Genomic DNA, 19,310 nt, shown 5'->3' on the forward strand with positions numbered 1-19,310 from the left:
GCACGTATCGGCTCCGCATGTATTTTATTATATATTCCTGCATTTTTTGATATCTCAACATAAATGAAGAAGAATATAAAAGTTTGGGTATTTACAAATACTTTGTAAATATCCAGACTTTCATAATCTTCTTCATCTATGTTGAGATGTCAAAAAATATAAATTTCTTCTTATCAACCACCAATTTGTCGACATCAACTTCTTTATCAAACAATTTTTTCTTCTTGCTATATATAAGACAGGGTCTAGAAAGGTACCCTGCGGCACTCCACTATTGAGTAAAAAAATAATTCCTTTTTTTTACCATTATTTTAATTTCTTTCTTAACTATGTACATATTCCATATGCAGTCTACTGAGTAAGTTAAAATGACGTAAGTACTTTTATAAAGTTTCTTTTTCGTCTTTTGTAACTGTATTTTATACGTAACTCATTAATATGTAAAATGCTTTCACTAACATCGTTGATATGTCAAAAAATTTACAAATAACTGCTGAATGGAGAAAACCCCGATTCGTGAACAAGTAACAGTGCACCTTCGAGTTAAAGCTTAGACTATGATGTTCTCAGCGTTAATCTAACCATGATGTTTGTGTGAAAGCACTAAAATAATGAATTGATATGGTCAAGGTCCTGTAAAAAGCCAAGTATTTGGACACACTCAAAATGTTGTGAACATATTATTGCGTTAGTGAAATTATCAACACACGTGGAAACCTTCCTTTTTATTTTTTTATCATTTTTATTTGCAATTCGCGGAGCAATATATTTCTCATTTAAATTCTTTGACAGTTTTAAAAAGTCAGGGTAGACTATTTTTATACGAGTTCATTTCATCAGACATTATCATCATTTGGATCGAATATTCCGGCTTTTCTAAATTAGGCGGCTAACTTAGCTTTTATAATCCAGACAGGTGATAAGTATCATTTGTGCCATCTCACACAAAATAGCTACTGCTTAGAAATTTCGTTGACAGTGTTATTAGTTTTCCTATACTTTGTTCACAATTTTTTGCCGATATAGGAGTAATATTTTTCATATCTTAACAAAGAAGAAGAAGAATATGAAAGTCTAGCTATTTACAAGGCTTACAACCTGTCATAGGTATATTTCGTAGAAGTCTCAGCTAATTAAAAACGTACTTAACTCAACCATACATTAGATGCTCCCGAGAACTCGTATATGAAAAAAGTGTCAATTGAAGGATATATTATATACAACACTTCTGAAATTTGGGTTGTGAATGTTACACGTATATAAAGTGATCACTAAAACCAATCTTTTACAGGTCGTAAGTCCCATAAATACCCAGACATTCATATTCTTCTTCATCTATGTTGATATATCAATAGGAGTTATTTCGTAATGCACTGAAATGGAAGATTATTTTTCGTATTTTTCTTTCAATAAATCTTTTTTCTTTCAACTATGGTTATTATAATTATTATATTATGGGTTCAATTATGGTTAGCGCTTTTTATTACTGTGCTGAAGGTCCCAGGTTCGATTTCCAGGGGTTCGAAATAAATATAAGTGATTTTCCATTTTAAAATTGTATTGTATTATCAACTTGGTCCGATACCTGAAGCGCAGAAAGCGGTCATTAATAATCAGGATAACACTGCATCGGTAATATACAGTACAGGGAAAGGGTTAAAAGAATAAGAGAAGCCATGTGTGGTTCAAGTGCTATGGTCTTCAATAGTCTATAAACTAAATTTTAAATAAATTGAATATAAAATCCAGTAAACGCGTCATTGCCACGAACTTTTTGAAATCCCTACGTATATTCGTTAGCTGGTTTTCCAGTTCCCAGTCCGACCGCCATTATTTTTCTTAATCAAGAGATTTTAAAGGCCTCCATTTTGGAATTTAATTTCAGTATTCATTTTCATAGAGCGCCGTAATGAATACGAAATTTAAGCACACACGGTCTATATTCTATATGCACGGCAGCGTGAAAACGTTTCCACACCGTAAAAGGGTGAATCGTAATTTAAAATTTTACTTCGCAATCCGAGCGTTGCAGTGAATACGTATAGTACACAATGTTAACGGCCCCCTGGTTTTACATATCTGGCATTTTGATTTTGTGATAGAAGAAATATTACGAATAATAAAGGGTGAATTGATTGATTAACCCTCTCTTCCCGGTGTTGTGTACCTTTTTCTTGAATGTTTTTCGCAGATACTTTTTGGCACATTTTATAAACTTTATAAAATAAAACAACTTTGTTTTTAACCAATTTTCATTGGTACTTTTTTTCTCCAAACGGTTTCGACAAGAACCTTGTCATCATCAGGGCTAAACATGTACTAATTCTAAAACATTGAAATATTCATAGTTAGGTGAGTGGGCGGGTTTAAGGAATGAACAATTAAGTTAGGTTTGGATGTTTGATCCTGATGATGACAAGGTTCTTGTCGAAACCAGTAAGAGAAAAAAAGTACCAATAAAAAGTGGTTAAAAACAAAGTTGTTTTATTTTATAAAGTTTATAAAATGTGCCAAAAAGTATCTGCGAAAAACATTCAAGAAAAAGGTGCCATTTTAGCTTACATTGTTTGTGAAGATTTCTAATTTCTTGATCGTGTAAAAAGTTATACTGATTTGATCTTTTATTTTTATTTGATGCTTGTTTACTACAAAAATGTGAAAAGCCTGCAAAAACATGCCGGAATTTTTGTGCAGTGTACGGTGAGAATGCTGTAAGTGAACGAAGGACCCAGGAGTTGTTTGTTCGATTCCGTTCCTGAAGACCGAGGAAAACTTGGCATGATCAAGTATTTTAAATACTCGAAAGTAGCCAGGTCAGAAGCCGGTATATTCGGCAGGTACGTGTGAGGAGATGTTGGAATAGGCGAAGATTGTTTCCAAAGACAGATTGTTCATTGTGTGGCGATCTACTCTCTCTGTCAACCCCTACTGTAAGCGGCGTGATGGTTAGCTAGTCGGAGAGAAATGGGACCGACATCTTAACCCATTATTTTCGAGTTGTATCCAGTGTCTAACATTTCGATTCGATAATAGTGCAGATAATAAAGTGAATCCTCCAGGAAATGTGCAGTTAGAAGGAGAAGAATTTAACAAGGACAAACTATCGCCTTAAATAATGGGCAGCGGGGGCGAGGGTAGTTACGAAATAGTCACTAGGGGGAGGGGTGGGCCGCGATAATATCACCCTTAGAACCGAGGAGGGTGCAACTATACAGGTTTTTCACTTCAAGTTGAACGTTTTACAAACCGAATTGAATGCCTTACAAATCAAATAAAAAGAAAAAGGTGTTTGAAAATGATGCGGAATGCATCGAAACACGTGTCACAGTAGATTTTAAGAAATAGTGGTATTTACTAAGAAAAAGAAAGGTTAAAAATTTGCATAATTTGGTCACCCTACCGAGATAGAGACAGCCAACAGCGGATAGTTATTGTTACAATGTGTATTTTGTTCATATAAACTTTTATAATTTGTTTATATCAATTTACTTTATTTTGTGTTGTATTGCTTGTATTAGATATAGATATATATGTACTAGATATATACATTCTCTTATATATTTTTAGATAATGTAAATGAACGTCTCGTAACGGGCTATGCTTAGTGAGGCGTTCATCAAAAAAATTAAGTATTGCAAAAAAGAAATAATAAATAATAATCTTTTTTATTCATATTACTACTAAATATACTGTCAATGTTAAACACTTGCCACATTTAAAATATTTAAAACTAGCAAGTGCGCCAGTCGTCAAGTTGGCAAGCCTGCGCGGCGCGCTGTCATAGTCTATGCGCGCGATGTGTACTCAAGTTTTCAGACAATATGTTCAATACTGCTAATATTTTTTTTATAAAATACAATATGACGTCCATTTTCATTAGTAAAACGTCCGATTTGATTTGTAAGGCGTCTAATTTGCTTTGTAAAATGTCAAATTTGAAGTGAAAAACCTGTATACTATGTATATACTATAACTTCATAATTTTAATGATATTTTACATACAAAATTGTCTTAAACGGAGATAGTAAAAATAAGGAGAAATATGTATCTCGGATATTCTTTTAATGAGATTTCGTTGTTTGCCATCTGTACGGAACGACGTCAATAACACATAACCTAAAACGTTAGCTGCCTCTTTCCAGACCTCCGCTCTTCTTCTTATACCTCCCATAAAAATAAAAGGTTGCTTCTAATTTACGATTAGAGAAGGGAAGAGATAGAAAATGGGGAAGATCCGATAGAATAATCTCCGAGGGAAGGGAGCGAGATTTAAGGCTGAAAGGTGCGCGCAAAGTGGAATGCTTTCCGTGGAATTTTTCACCGGACGCAGACCAGGAAATGAAATGTTTACTTTAATAAAGAAATAATTTGAATTTCTGAAGACTCTCGATAATTCACCATTGAAAATTCCTGTTTCTAAACAGCACCCTCAGGTAAATAAAGAATTTATGAAAATCTCTCGAGTAAATTTAACTTAAAATTAAAATAAAATAAACAGAGCAAGAATTTAATATTATTTGATGAAATACAGAAAATAATGTTTCTAAGCCCAGATTCATCTTTCTGCTACTTCAAGACGTTTTACATGCATACATCTAGTATTCCAGTTACGTGGACTTTTTTCACGACCAGCTTTTTGGTACCGATTGACTTGATCTTGCTAAGTGGCTTTTAGTCGTCCTCGTTCTGTTTTACCTTTTATTCTTGCCATATATTTTATCCTGGCTATTCTCTCGTTAACTATCCGCTCCACATGTCTAAACCACATCAAATAACTTTCTTAATATTTTCGATTATCCCTAACTCACCCTTACATACATATTTAATTTCTTTTTTTTTTATTCAGTCACACATTGATTTTTTAACGCATTTGTCTATGGTTTTGCATTTCAACTACAAAAATAAAATTTTCAAAAACAAGTAGGAAGAAAAAATATTAAACTGTCCAAGTTGGAGCTATATTAAGAACGAATTATTTTTACTTGCAACACCAATGGTAAACGCCATCTGATTGGTGTGCGAGTAGATTAAAATTAAAGTATTTATTTACGCCTGAAATATTTCATTTTATTTTTACTTTTTGTCGACAATAACGCCGAAAACAATTCAGTGTTGACAACACGAAGTATTCGACGTGAATAAAGTAGGAAAGACTGGACTCCATTCCACTAAATAACATCGCCGATTTAGTTGTTGACATGACAGGAACCTAACCTAATATCGTGACTTAACAAAATTGTTGCCATCCTAAAAATAATGCCCCGAGAAAAGTTTTTTCTGTTAAGACTTGGAAGAGGAAATGGAAAAATCCTTCGTGAAATTAAGTTGACTAATAATAACAACTAAAACAAGATATATAAATTAGTTAATGTAAGTCAGGAAATAACAAAAGAGTTAATATAAGTAGTGGAACAAATAACCCTCATAAAGTAGGTTTACCAGTGGAAGCAATAAAGGGAGAAAAGTTGTGTTTACGAAAGAAAATGAATTGATTCTGGAATAAGTTTATGGCACAGAGGAAGAAAGAAAAGATGTATTTGAATGTAGATTCCTGGCGCTTTCCAGAAAAAAAGTTCCATTAAAAGTATGGCAAGAGACTAATTTATACGATTTTTCAATAAAAACGTCGAGCTAACGTATTCTGATGGGCCCGAAGTGATTGAACAACAAATTTTAATTGGCGTCTAGTGCGACAATTATAAAAAATCAAATATTCAGATTCGGAGTATCCTTAATTAAAAGCAGCATCAAAATACACTTCATGAATATCGGTAACTCGACATTCGATGTTCGTGAAACCATTTTACATATTTATGAGTTACGTATAAAAATAAATCAACACTGTTGCAAAAAGGTTAAAAAAGCCAATACATATTTTTTTAATTGATAAAAGAACCTACGTCGTTTTGCTTGCTAACCAGACTGGATAAAGAATATGTAATTAAGAAATATGTAGAAATAATGGTATACAAAAGGATTTACTTTTCTAATGAATCGTGGGGTGCCGCAGGGTATCTTTCTAAACCCTATCTTATATATGAAGAAAAAAAACATATGTTTACCAAATAAGTTTGTATCGATAAATAAGTGATAATAAAAAAAAAATATTAAAAAAGTGAAACGTAGATTTTTTTTTGGAAAACATTTTAAGAATAGTGAACAATGATGAGAGAAAATTGACAGTGATCTAGAAATCATGAATAATAAATTGACTGGTGATCAGATTTTGGGATATTTTTTCACAGTTCCAAGAGGACAGTCTTGTCTAGTTTATATTTTAGGGATAATGATCAATGATGAGACTTACAATTGACTCTGATCTAGAGATCATGAATAAAGAATTGAATTCTTCTTCTTCTTCTCTAGCCTTCTGTTCTCCACTGCTGGATAAAGGCCTCTTCCGTATACTATCATTCCCTTCAGTCGGTTGCTGTTTGCAGCCAGTTTCTAATTGACTAGATTTTAGGATATTTTTGTGACGAGAGTGCGAGTGGGGACTCACCTAAGTTGACGTATATGATGTCCTCCGGCGTGACCGAGAACCTGGGCGGCGCGTGCACGTCCAGATGGAACCACGTCCCGTTCTTGTGCGAGTTGGGCGAGCGGTTGAGGAACACCACCTTGCACTCGTACCAGCCCTGGTCCGACTCCCTGATGCCGGTGAGGTTGAGCGACGCCGCGCCGTACGGCGAGTCGTGCGCCACGCGCGACACGCGGCCCTCGTAGCCCTCGCCGCTGTGCGTGGGGTACGACTCGTACCAGATGTAGATCGGGATCTCCTGACCCTACAACCAAAAACTCATTACTTCCGACTCGGGATTGGGTCGTATGCAACATATCGTCGTTGATAAACCAGCCGCCGTCCATCGCGTGAAGCTCAAAAGAGACACTATCCAGGGGTGCAATTGCTCCTCTTCGACCTTTGAACATGTGACCAAACCAAAAATGACTTATACTATACTTCTATTGTTGAGTTTATCTCTTGAAATTAGCAACCAGCGTTTAGTTACATTCCATATCTTTATAAAAAGAAATATATTGAAATTTTTTAATATTTTGAATACAGGAATCTACTTTGCAAAAATCATAAATGAATATCCTTGTACGAGTATATCTATTTCGATCCCTGTATATCTGGAAGGCATTTTACTTAAATTATGAGCATTAATATCTGATTTCTCATTATAAAATGACGGTAAATGAAATTGCGTATACATATTTTAATGAGTTTGTTATTTCAATGATTGGATTTAATATAGAAAGGGCCTGTTTTGAGCTTCATCGATATATGTACGTGGTAGCTATAGCTGCGTTTGCAATATATGATAAGTACATTGAACAATAATTTGGTAAGTACATATTCGATGTCCTAGAACGAATACTTAATAAGCGCTTATTAATATAACAGCCAACATAAAGTAACATTGATTACACGAGTATATTATGTTTTATGAAATGCAATGTTAGTTTTGTGTTCTAAGAACATTGTTTTGTATTGTGGTACAGTCATGCCTTGGTGTGGTAGAAATAGTTATAATAGTTTGAATACTAATATTATACTAAATGATAAAAGTGTCGTAGAAAAGTAATAGAGAAGAAAACGCACTTTGAGATTACCAGAATCGTATTTAGTAGATTTTGTTAATACCGTATTCAATGAACCAATGTGACTAAAAAAATCGTATATAATGGATTTTCTAGTCAAAGAAAAAGTAGAAGGAAATCATTCATATTTATTATTTTTCACCTGGGGAGGTGAAAAAAATATGAATGATAAAATTCCCAGGGGGCTGGGAATCGAACCTGGGACCTCCAGCACGGTAGCTAATCACGCTAATCATTACACCACGGAGGCGGATCATTAAGTTACTAATCGAACCCATATCAAAATGCCAAAGACGTTAGAAATAAAAGTTAACGTTATCTACACTGCGTAGTTAATTTGTTAACTTTTCACTGAAATTCTAGCGCATGGATGCGCATGTGATCAAACAGCTGGCGCAAATGTGATAATTTCATCGTGTAATAGACGATAAAATCGTCGAGTCGGTTTGTAAATAAAAATAGCTACCCGCAAAAGTAATAGTGGCTTTATTACGACGTCGACGGCTACATAATGGAGTCAATAGTCGACATGAGCTTGGCATGTTTACGCGAGAGATTTAAGCCGATTCCGGCGTCGGCGTCGCTAGAATAATGAGCGCCTAACGAACGCAAATGGAGTTTCTTCCCTATGACGTGAGCTTGACGAGCTTCGCAAAGCTGCGAGCTCCGCAAAGCTCCGACTGAGTTCACGTGCTTGACCAAATACGATCCTTACTATAGGTCTTCAGTAATCTCAAAGGACGTTGGCTTTCCCACAGACACGCCAGCTCCCTTTCACTGCACATTTCACGCCATTTCTCAGCGCTGAACTGAACATATTTTGGAACAGATTTGACAGTAAGCTAACGGTTTGTGTTCCATTTAAAGCTTTACATAGCGTAAAATGATAGTAACAGCATAAATCAGTGATTCTTCACTGAGTGATAATTTTATTACAAATCTACCTCAGCTGCCCATTTTTTAAACCTAAAAAGGATATTTTTGAGGAACATGATTTTCGGCTTATTTTTCTTTCTGAATTTCAATGACCGTTTAAATTGTAAGTAAAAAAAATAATAAACCACTTCTAGGTTTTCAAATTGAGCAGGTGATTTCACAAAAATCGAACATTTAAAAATACATTTATAAGTCGTTAAAATCCTTAAATAAATCACGATCAATCATCATAATAATATAAAAAAATTGGTAGTATATTTTTGAAGTATTTTTTTCTTCATATCTTTCCGTACAAGGTAGCTCGATGCATTGGAAATTGTTCGTAAAGTAAATATGCAAACGTATTAGTGAAATACTTAAAGCATGCGGAATACACACAAACATAAAAGGAAATATTAAACTACATAAATATACAAGCTTTAATTCGATTCACAAAGGCTTGTTTACAAGAAACCTACCGAGAATTGAAAGAAGGCAACAAATAAACATTCGCGAACTTTTTAGGCTAATTTGTGCTTTCAATGGAATTTAAATTTTCATTGAAAATGTGTTTTATTTCTATCGAACGTTGTATTTGTGCTTTATTTAGACTTATTTGAAAATTCAAAGAATTATTTTGCTAAGAAACAATCTACAAAGAAAAATGTTTTATATTTAGATTAATTCATACATTCAGATATTTGCGTGGTAACCAAATTACTATTTACGCGAACACGAATATAAGGAACAGAAAACAATACTAATATTTACATACATAGTTGTAGGTTTAAAAAAATATCGTCCATGAAAAACGAAATTTGTTTTAAGTCATTATTTTGATCTGCCTTACATAGCACCACAGGAAATTTACATGAAGTTTGTATTGTTCCAAAAAATATAAATTTTTTAGTGCTTTATTCGATTTTGGAAAAAAATAGCCAATAAGATTAAAAGAATGTGAAAGTGGGGAAAAACACTAATTTATATAATATATTTCATAATTATTTATGTAATAAATTAATATCAGTTTTAATAAAAATTATAACAATTATCGTTATTTAACAAGTCACAATATGGGTGGGTATATTCGACGCAGAAAAAATGGAGTAAAACTGTACAATCGACTAATATTAATATCGATACAAAAACTTTCGTTTTTCAACGTCGATATAATTGAAATTAAAATAAATAGCTACGGAACATGCAGTTAGTAAAAAAATAATGAGAGTCGAATTGAACTTGGGTTAGGATCATAAGATTCTAATTTCGGATATCATAAGATTTTTCAGTCACTGTTTTGGGTATTTCTGGGTCAATTTTGATTTTCCTACGCTTTAACTTTTCCTGCAGGGGTCGTTAGTTGACCTGACGATTGAAGGATGAGGTTGAGGCATCGCAAAAACAAAGTCAACACGAGAAAACCCAAAAATACAGTCATCGGTGGTTAGTTGTGCAAGAACGCAAACCCAAGTGCAAGAACGCCACAGGAAGAGAGTAACAGACAAATCACCGTTCAGAGATCAGGTGAGTCCAGATGTGTGAAGGGACAGTCATCCAACAAACTCGTGATCAAAAGCTGAATCTCTGTGCTCGACATTACATAATAATAAAAAAAACTTTATATGTACAAGATAAATGGTGCAGTTTGTAGTTTCTGTATGTAATGTTATTATTCAAGTGCTGTTCGAGTAACTGACAGAGTACTGAGTTAATTTAAAGGATCTTTTCGTTGGTCAAATATATTTTATTCCGTTATTTTTAAACACTCATCAGTTTCTTCACTACAATTCACTGTTTTTTTAAACAGTTTTTGTTGTTTTTTTTAAAGTCGCTGGCTTGATTTTCTCAAATTCTGTTTCATATTGTACATACCTTATGAATATTAGTATACATAGTATCAACATACATAGTATACATACCTTATGAATATTATGTAGTAATTCGATTTCAGAGTTATATTATTTGAAAAAAAATCTCAAACGAATAAAATACCTGGGAATATCTAATTGGACAATAATGCTCCATTTACCGTACCATCAGCTCTTTGTCCAACAAAATATCTGTTATAAACATAGGTATATTTATAATGTGGAATAAATGATTTTTTAGATCAAAGATCTCAAAAACCACCAGCCATCATCACACTAGTGATGGCTGAATTGAAGAATCTCTTGGGTCCAAATTTACATCATGTACATAAGGAATCAAAAAGGTAAGAAGAAAATGTTTAGTAGAAAATGCTTGAGATGTTTGCGTTTAAAATTATCAAATAAAAACATTTTTGACCAATGGAAAGATATTTTCGATCAACTCAATATTAATCTGATGTTAGTAATATTGTTGTTGATAGGGACAGGAATGGATAAGAATATTAGTTCCGTGGTAAAGTCTGCTGCTCTCTTTAAGACACGTTTTGTTTGGCCGTTTCTCTGTGGTTACTTATTGCCTATGCATTCAATAATTGTTCTTATTCTAGCAATATCAGCGCCACTCTACGCTGAGAAATATAGAGCCTGGGGATTCCGGGAATCAACTGTTTTAAACTTCATCTTCCCGTCTGGACAACAGAGTCTCGTTTAGAGTGAAGGGATAATGAGATACGCCCGGATAGTTGATTCCCGGAATCCGCAATGCCCCGGCACAACTATTTGCGCCAGTGTTGCGACAGAACACAATAGGAAGTGGTCCTCCTTGCGCGATGTGATACGTTACGCTCGAGTGGCCGTCGGCTCCCTCCGGAGCTAGGGGTTAGAGAGCCGCACTAAACAGACAAGAGGGTTGGTTAGGTGTGGTGAGCACAGACAGGTTAAACAAGTGACGTCATGGGGGTGGATTGCGTACCGTTTCGCCTACCTTCTTCTCCCACTGCAGCACATAGGGGACGGGGTGATCCCCCGGGAACTCCACGTGGCAGTTGAACACGACGCTCTCACCCAGTATGGCGGTGATGTGCACCGCATCTTGGAAACAACACACTGCGGACAAAGTACTCGATTATAAGCGATTCTGCAAGAAACAAAGGCACGATGACCACAATGACATACGCCAAATATCATATTCTGCTCAACTTGAGGTAACAATATAAAAATCAAGGAACTCCTATTAATTCCAGTGGTTTGTATATCTTACATACACTAGCTTCTACTAGTCTATACGGGAATGCAACCCAGAATGCTGGTATTCTCCTTTTCATTCCTCCTGTTTTTCCTTAATTTGTGTTCCCATATAATGCGGTAATGTTTTTCTTTCTGAGATCTTTCGCTTACCTACGTCGATTTTGTGCCACCAAATTTATTTCACTACTTTCTTAGATTCTAAATATTTAAATCAGATTTTAAGAGTAATTGATCTAATACTGCATTCAATTAAAATTGTATTAATTTGTAGTAAACTATAGCATGTAAGTATGTATTTCGGTTCAACACAGGCTATGCCTCAAGAGCCAAAATGCAGATAAATTTTATGTACATGTATATTCAAGAAATAAATCAAATAAGTACTAATGCAATATCAAAAAAATGAGAATGATCTATCTTTACACATTAGATGACACCAGAAATGAAATCGACATCTTTACGGTTTGGTTTATGAACATACCGAGTTAACTTATGCATGTTAAACATAAATTTATATTGCCGAGACGCTTCTTGCACCGAAATACGCGAGCGTGGAATAATAATTGGCGTAGTAAACGAAAGCCGCAGACTTTCACAATAGTTTTCGATAAATTCGCCTCCGTCTGGAGCATCCGGGATGCTTATATTGTTGTATTATCAGCGTGTATAAGTTCCGTAAGCGATAAAGTTCGCCGCCAGAGCTCGACAGCACAACCGCTCTGCACTTTCGGTCTGCAATCTTCCTTCATTTGGGAACTTTCATATTGGGCAATAAGCGAGGAAACAACGCGATAGCAAACAAAACACGAACCTACTCCATAGAAGAAGTGCTTAATAATTCTATCTGTTCCAGGATGTACTCTCAGATATACAAAATCAGTACACAACCTGCGGCTCGACAAGCCACACGTGTTGTTCGAGAACATTTTTTTGTTTAGAAAATATTCTGGAATTAGTTCGATTATTGAAGAAAAAAAATATGATTTTTTAAATTTCTTACGTTTCGATAACTCTTTTCTTTTGAAAACCATATATTTATTTTGAATAAAAATCCAATTTTAAATACAAAAACGTTGCTTCAAAATATTCAATTACATTGACCATTTCTTAACAATCGAATTTTGGCGAGAATATTTACCGGTGCAAGGAATCATCATCAACAAGTCGAAACAAGACTGCCTCAACACCACTTGGGTTAGTCAATAAAAACAAATTCATATTTGGCTCGGGCAAATCAATAAATACCTAGAAGTCGGTATACGATTTTCCCGAGCAGCACTCGGGCTTATCATTACAATGGAAACTCCTTGCCCGAGTCACACTCGGGCTAAACTGGGAAGTGATGAAATGTTACCAGGGTTTAAAGAAAATTTAGTTGCGGGCTAATGATTATCCCGCCTTTCTAGTTGAAAACAATATAAGTAAACATGCAGCATTACTTATTACTAGATTGAATTTAGTAAACGGTGGTTAAAAACGAACACGATCGATGTAGACTGTAGACCATGACGGAAGGTAATTTGTGTTTGCTTGAATACGTAGTCGAGGTAACCTAAAAACTTACATTAATCCTTGAAATAATATGTTACCTCCTAAATACAAGACAACTTTGTCTGGCTGTTGCCTTAGTGACCATTTACGAGGGATCAGAGTCAAGAGAGAAATGTTAAGAAATTGTTTCATGAAATGAGGATTGTACGATGCTACATCTTTTCAGTGCTTTTCTAAGGCATCAAAAGCCAAATATGGACTCTCACCCGAGCTACCACAAAGAAAATTGAGGTATTCGAAATGTGGTGCTGTAGAATAATGCTGAAAACATTACAGGTTGAGAGAAAGTTCCAAACGAAGATATTTTAAGACGTGTGGGAAAAAAGAAAGAACATATAGACAGCGTAAAAAAGAAAATAAGAGTAAAACAAGAGTAAAAAAGTTTAGACATACGATACTAGTATAATACGTATTGTGCTACAAGGCAAAGCCAAAGGCAAACGCAAAATAGAAAAAATATGTATACCCTGGCTTAAAAACTTTAGACAGTATTTCCACTATAATAACTAAGTCGCTGTTTAAAGCGGCAGAAGACAAAGTAAAATTGTGATGATCATTGCCAACTTTCGGCGTGGAGTGCAGCGGACAGTAAGAAGAATACAAAAAATCAAAAATACATGGATCTAGAAGTCTAGCTAACCCATAACTTAAGCACGCGAATGTATGTTAGGGTGGGTAATTGTGTAATATAGATCTACATTACCTACATATAAGCTTCAGTCCCAAGACGCGCATACACTAGGTAAGCTCAGCAATAGGGCCAGATTAAATTACATTATTGATGTTACAGCAACCGCACAGGAAAGGGTAGCTAAAGTAACGGCTTAATAATGTTGATACATTCTGATACAACCACCGAATGCAGGAACAAGAAAAGTGTTTTTACATCCGCAGGGAATGGTCGTGTGTTTAAGTGAGTAAATTTGAGAGTAATGTGAAAAAAGAATTTCAAAAAAAATTGTAACAAAAGAGGTGAGTGTGATAAAATCTTTGTCCATAGTTTCTGGGTTGTTCCCCACTTAAAAGCTTTTTTTAATCAAAATTTCATTGATATCTTAACATATGATTGAGATGAGAATATGGAAGACCAGTCATTTACAGGACTTAGAACCTATGATTGGTCGGTTTAGGTGATCATTTAACACACTGTAAACATTCAAATGGTATATAGGAATAGAAGAATAGCAGCAATGGCTAGGACATTCAGGGTTGCATATCCATAGCCATACAGCTTTTTCAAGCTAAAGTGAAGACATACGAGTCCCCTGAGAATATGGAAGTCTCGGTATTTACAGGGATTACGACCTTATATTGTTTTTGTTATGTTCTGTTATTTTTGTAGGTTGATTAGGGATTGCTTGTAGATCGATTGGCGCTTCACTGTGATTGAATTAAGGAAAACAAGACAGTGGAAATGATATAGCAAACTAATGCATTGTAAGTTTTTTTCTGAAGATCATCTCACGCTCACTATTTCTAACTACTAGTGAAAGAGCATTTCTTTCTTTCTTCCTTCTCTAATGACATTTTGAGAAACGTCTGAGGCATAACTGTCTTTCATTAGATTCCTAACTGTCCATCAAATCTCCTCCCTTAGTTTTTTTCCCCTCTGCCTCCTTCCCAACTCCCCTTTTCCTTTGCCTTCTTTACTATCATGAATTTGAAATTTATGTTTTATTTAAATATTTTAGTACTCTCTACCCTCTGATTGCAAACAGCTTTATATGGTATCAAACGTTTTTACCAGTAGTCTGTTTTTGGTTGGTTGGAATATATTGCTTTTTAGCAATAAGCCCGCCAATGTACTTATTTCTTTTCTGTACATGAAGTTTAAATAAATAAATATATAAACATGTAAGATCGCACTTACCCGGGGTGCAGAAAGGGAGCAGCAGTAGTGGCAGCAGCAGGAGGGTCAGCGGCGACCGAGCCGGGGACAGGCGGACAGGCCCGAGCACCGCGCGCCCCATACCTCCGCTCCCATGTCAACGCCGTGCGCACCGCTTCATCGCCACATCGCCTCGCCTGCAACGTCACAAGGATAACATGTCACCATCAATTCGAGTAGAAGGCGAATCGCCACTGGAGAACAACAAGGCCTAGTGGACCGACCAAGTTAAGGCAGCAGCACGGCTGTCCAAACTCAAAAAACAGTAAAGGACATTTTTGTAGTACGTTTTTATTGCATTTTTGGACTGAGTAGATTCTACTTAGTTCAAAAATCCAAAAAACGTACTACAAAAAAATGTTTCTTACTGTGTTTCAAGTTTGCACAGACGAGCAGGCATGCGAGCACCTCGGTGGTTGGAGTGTTACGTTCGTTATTTTCACTCCCCTGGGAATCGAACCCAGGACCTCCAGCACGGTAGCTAAACACGCTAACCATTACACCGCGGAGGCGGATAAAAAATCAATGATTTGAATATATATGTAATAATTATAGCGATTTATTTGGATGCCTAGAAACCATTTATATTTTTAATAAGAAGGAGACCAAGAAATACCAAAGTCGCATGTGATCAACATTTTATATAGTTATAGGTGTGTGAATAGTGATATGGTTGTGACGCGTAGTATTGTTTCCGTGCTGTTGTAGTGGTTGTCCTGACGAAGAGACGGGTATGTCTCATAACCAATAGACAAAAATATCTCGGTGAGTGGTAATACATTGCAAACATTTTTGTTTAAAAAATATATAAGTAGATATGACTAACCACGAAGTAAATGCTTTAAATATGAATAATATTGAGGATCTTATTTCATTTACTTACAATGCACACACATACTTGCACAAGCATTTGTAATTTAGACAGAGCAACTTGTGTAAAGATATGTAGATATGTAAAGAAATGTATTCCTTTAATTTTTTAATTTCAAAAGTGTTCCGCCGATAAAACAGAGTGCTACAGAGAAAAATCAAGATGGTGGCCTTACGTCAGTTTTTGGAAAAAACTTGAAAGTCTTAAAGTATCGTTTTATAAAAATTTATGTTTAGATCCGCTTATTATGATAAAATATTAAGAATATTGAGAACACGTTAATTAATATCGAAGATAGCATTTTCTACCGCATCAAGAAATGAAATTACTTCGGGTAAATCATTTTTATGCGATAGTCATATTACCGCCAAAAACACCACCAGAGATCCTGGCGGTAGGAATAAAAAGTAATAGAAAAGTTTCGCTCGGGAAGGCGGTAGTTGAAATGTACATAGAAGCGAGTGCGACATCTATCTAAAGTGTGTGACTTCGCACACTGTGAAATAATAACAAGTTTGAGCATATGTATGAACCTTGAGAGCAGAAGAGGTTTGATAAATTTACTTACAAAACTAATATATCAAATTTCTAAATTTGGACGTTGAGTCGAATCAAGAGATATTGTCGAAAATAAGACAAGCAAAAGAAATCTGAGAACCAGGGACACATGAGGCATGAAAGATATCAATTTTAAGGTTGGATATCGAAGAAAAATTTAGAAGGCAGAACGGGAAAGAACAGAATGGACTGGAAGTCAACCTGATGATAATCCTGGAGATATTACAGACTGGCGGATAACCTTCATTGAATGGAGAGACAACGGAAAAAAATAAAGGGAGATGAATCGTACAAATTTATAGACTTAAATGTATGATGAAAGAACAAGTAAAAAATTAAGGAAATAAACGGTTAAGCTGCCCTCTCTGGTTTAAAATTGACAGACCACAGACAATTTATATATGTCATGAAAAACTAAAATTGTAAATATTATGTATCCAAAATAGATCTTGATAGAAGTATCTACTTGAAACATAATCGCTTTTACTTAAAGGCCAAACTCATAAAGCCGGTCGTTGGGTCATGTCCATTTTTTTTAGAATACATATTGCATTTTGTCCTGTTTTAAGAATTGATAAAATATTATTATAATTGTATTATAACTCGTTACCTTTCAATAACTCTTTTCTTTTCAAAACCATATATTTATTTCGAAGAACTTGTTTTTCAAATATAAAAACGGTGTTTAAAAAAAATAATTACCGTAAAACGGGGCTATTTGAACTTTGATGTGTTACTTGAGCCCAGTACAACAAAAAAATCTGTATTTGGTCTACAATAATGAACGTATCGACATGATTCATTGTTTCCCTGACAGGTGACACTTATTGTCACGATACTTCGATCTATGCTACGATCTAATTTTTTTTTTTGTACTGGGCTCAAGTAACGCATCAAAGTTCAAGTAGCCCCATTTTACGGTACGTCAAATGTTGCCTAGGTTTAAAGAAAATTAAACTATTTAACGAATACTAGGCCTATATGCCCGATATTTTTTGCTCTTAACAAAATAGTTGACTTCTATTTTGTACAATCTTAGTGAATCCAGCGCTTGCGAGCTACTATGAATATGTATTCCTAACCAGCCCCGTAGAATATCTATATGTAACAGGGTAGTCGTTTAATTGAAACAGATTCCTTCCTAGTGTGAAGGCAGCACTTAATGGCTCAGGAACACGCGCTGCATATGAAATGATCGCGGTTTACACTTAACTATCAGATCGCGAGTGACAGTTATGTAGGTACAATACATCGTGAAGGCTAAACTGTGCAGAACGTAGTTTAGTTAACTTTAGATCAAATAACGGATGCCTACATAGGATGCTCATTCTAATGAATACCAACTTTGAAACACAAAATTGTAATACTATAGTTAATTTTATTTTCTTTACTTATTTTTTTTTATGTTAGTAATATTGGTGTATAACCACTCACCGTGAGTGGTTATATACTAATATAACTAACATTTTTGTAAAAGATAAATAAGTAAAAATGACTAATCTAAAAGTTTTTTTTTAATTGAGAAATAAGTATTTGTGTTTTTATTATTTACACAAATATTTCAATTTCATACTATTTCTGTGAGCCTAAGCGGATCATTATTAGATTACTGTGGAAGAGTAGGTTCGAACCGAGAAACTCCGAGTTAAGAGTCCGCGACACTAACCACAGGACCACAACCGACAAGTAAATGTATGAATTAATGTTAAATCAAACACAGATTTTTTTAATCTACTAAGTTGTACTTTATTAAAAACACATTCGTTTGAAAATGCCATAACTAGGCGAAACAATTGTCACAATATTAATTTTACGTGTTTTAATAGAATAATACTTAGTAGACTCTAAATATCTGTGTTTGATCTTAAAATTAATTCATAAATTAGAATGGAGTTCTAAAAAATTAAACGTCAAATCAATAAATAAAGTAAATGATTTGAATATTATTAATATTTATTATTTATTATTTAACTCTTATTTTAACCTACATTGTAGGTTATTTGAAAATATGACAAGATAACTAAGACAAATAAATTAACCATGTGACAAATCTTGATTGATATGGGATATTGAATCCATTGTATTGTATTGTATCTGTTGTATTATTTTTAGGGATCAACCGTGTTAATTTATTACTCACTATTTATATATTTTTCTTTTCCACTTAACCAGACTGAGTCACAGAAACGTATGGCCGGGTTCAGTAAGTAATTGATAAAATTTGTGAAATTGTGGAGAATTTGCTCAAAAATAAACCTTAAACCATTACTTATATTCAGAAAATTTTACAGAAAACGCGTAAAAACTTATTTATACGCAAAATTTTACGTTATAATATTTAATTTATACATTCCTTTTTTATAAGAAAAGAACCTTCGTAATACTATTAGCAAACATGAATCCTTGAAATACTGAAGTATAATACATTACTATTGATTTCTGACATAACTACAAGGGAAAACAACCTTATTAACAACATTTCAGATTAAGTTACATTGCGTATTTTTTATTTCAATTTTGTACCAGAAAAAAACATTTGAAAATTATGCAGGATACACAAGGTCTTATACGTGAGGGATTTGCTTTTCGAAGTTAAATACACGTTACTAAAGGAAAAATATATAAGACAATGTTCGTTCTTCATTAAAAACATCATAATTTCATTCAAAGGTCGATTTATTTTTAAACAAACGATGTAATAATAAATTTATATAATCTATCTCATTATATAAGAAAATTTCGGAGTTGAAAATCTCTTGAAAGCGTCCACCCAACAATGACTTACGAATGAAGGGCGAATCAAAAC

At 34.4% G+C, this 19,310-nt stretch overlaps 1 protein-coding gene across 11 annotated transcripts in view; it reads right to left on the reverse strand.

The window, feature by feature from the left end:
• tutl (immunoglobulin superfamily member turtle) overlaps window positions 1–19,310 on the reverse strand; it is a 337,339-nt gene that overhangs the window by 27,905 nt on the left and 290,124 nt on the right. For 8 of the 11 annotated variants that reach the window (XR_015838863.1, XR_015838862.1, XM_088273974.1 and 5 more), the window contains 3 exons: window positions 15,058–15,212; window positions 11,362–11,495; window positions 6,503–6,785 (listed from right to left, as the gene is read on the reverse strand). Coding sequence is in view for 7 of the 11 variants with exons in the window: in XM_088273971.1 (XP_088130097.1) it covers window positions 6,503–6,785; window positions 11,362–11,495; window positions 15,058–15,157 (517 nt within the window). In the remaining 4 variants the exon portion in view is untranslated. The remainder of the gene's footprint in view (window positions 1–6,502; window positions 6,786–11,361; window positions 11,496–15,057; window positions 15,213–19,310) is intronic. The other 3 variants (XM_088273972.1, XM_088273969.1, XM_088273970.1) reach the window with 1 other exon arrangement.

This window comes from Brachycentrus maculatus, unplaced genomic scaffold (genome assembly GCF_059751285.1).
Source record: "Brachycentrus maculatus isolate JH-2025_06_01 unplaced genomic scaffold, ASM5975128v1 h1tg000624l, whole genome shotgun sequence".
NCBI classification, from domain to species: domain Eukaryota; kingdom Metazoa; phylum Arthropoda; class Insecta; order Trichoptera; family Brachycentridae; genus Brachycentrus; species Brachycentrus maculatus.